General features: G+C 55.6%; 1 protein-coding gene across 1 annotated transcript in view; it reads left to right on the forward strand.

The window, feature by feature from the left end:
- Window positions 1–51: 51 nt before the first annotated feature.
- The window catches only part of LOC117939126 (1-phosphatidylinositol 4,5-bisphosphate phosphodiesterase delta-4-like), a 9,783-nt gene continuing 9,449 nt past the window's right edge, over window positions 52–385 (forward strand). Inside the window, exon 1 of the mRNA XM_034864145.1 lies at window positions 52–299. Coding sequence (XP_034720036.1) covers window positions 52–299 — 248 coding nt within the window. The remainder of the gene's footprint in view (window positions 300–385) is intronic.

Below are 385 nucleotides of genomic sequence, written 5' to 3' on the forward strand. Positions count from 1 at the left end.
TCCCAGTTTCGGTGGTAGCCTGCCCCTGTTGGAGCTTCTTCTCTCATTAGTATGTGTCCTATGTTCCCAGTTTCGGTGAGCGACGTGGAGGCGATCCGAGAGGGCCACCAGTCCGAGGTGCTCCTCAGCATTGCAGACGAGTTCCCAGCCGACCGATGCTTCACGCTAGTGTTTCGAGGCCGCCGGGGCAACCTGGACCTAGTGGCTGAGTCAGTCGAGGAAGCCCAGTCCTGGATCCGAGGAATCAGGAAGCTGATGGAGAACCTGGAGAACATGGGGGAGCGCGAGAGACTCGACCAGTATCCTTGACGGGTGTAAACCTAGACTCTTCTTTCACTCTCAACGGGTGTAAACTAAAACTCTTCTTTCACTCTCAACGGGTGTA

This window comes from Etheostoma cragini, chromosome 24, assembly GCF_013103735.1.
Source record: "Etheostoma cragini isolate CJK2018 chromosome 24, CSU_Ecrag_1.0, whole genome shotgun sequence".
Taxonomy (NCBI): domain Eukaryota; kingdom Metazoa; phylum Chordata; class Actinopteri; order Perciformes; family Percidae; genus Etheostoma; species Etheostoma cragini.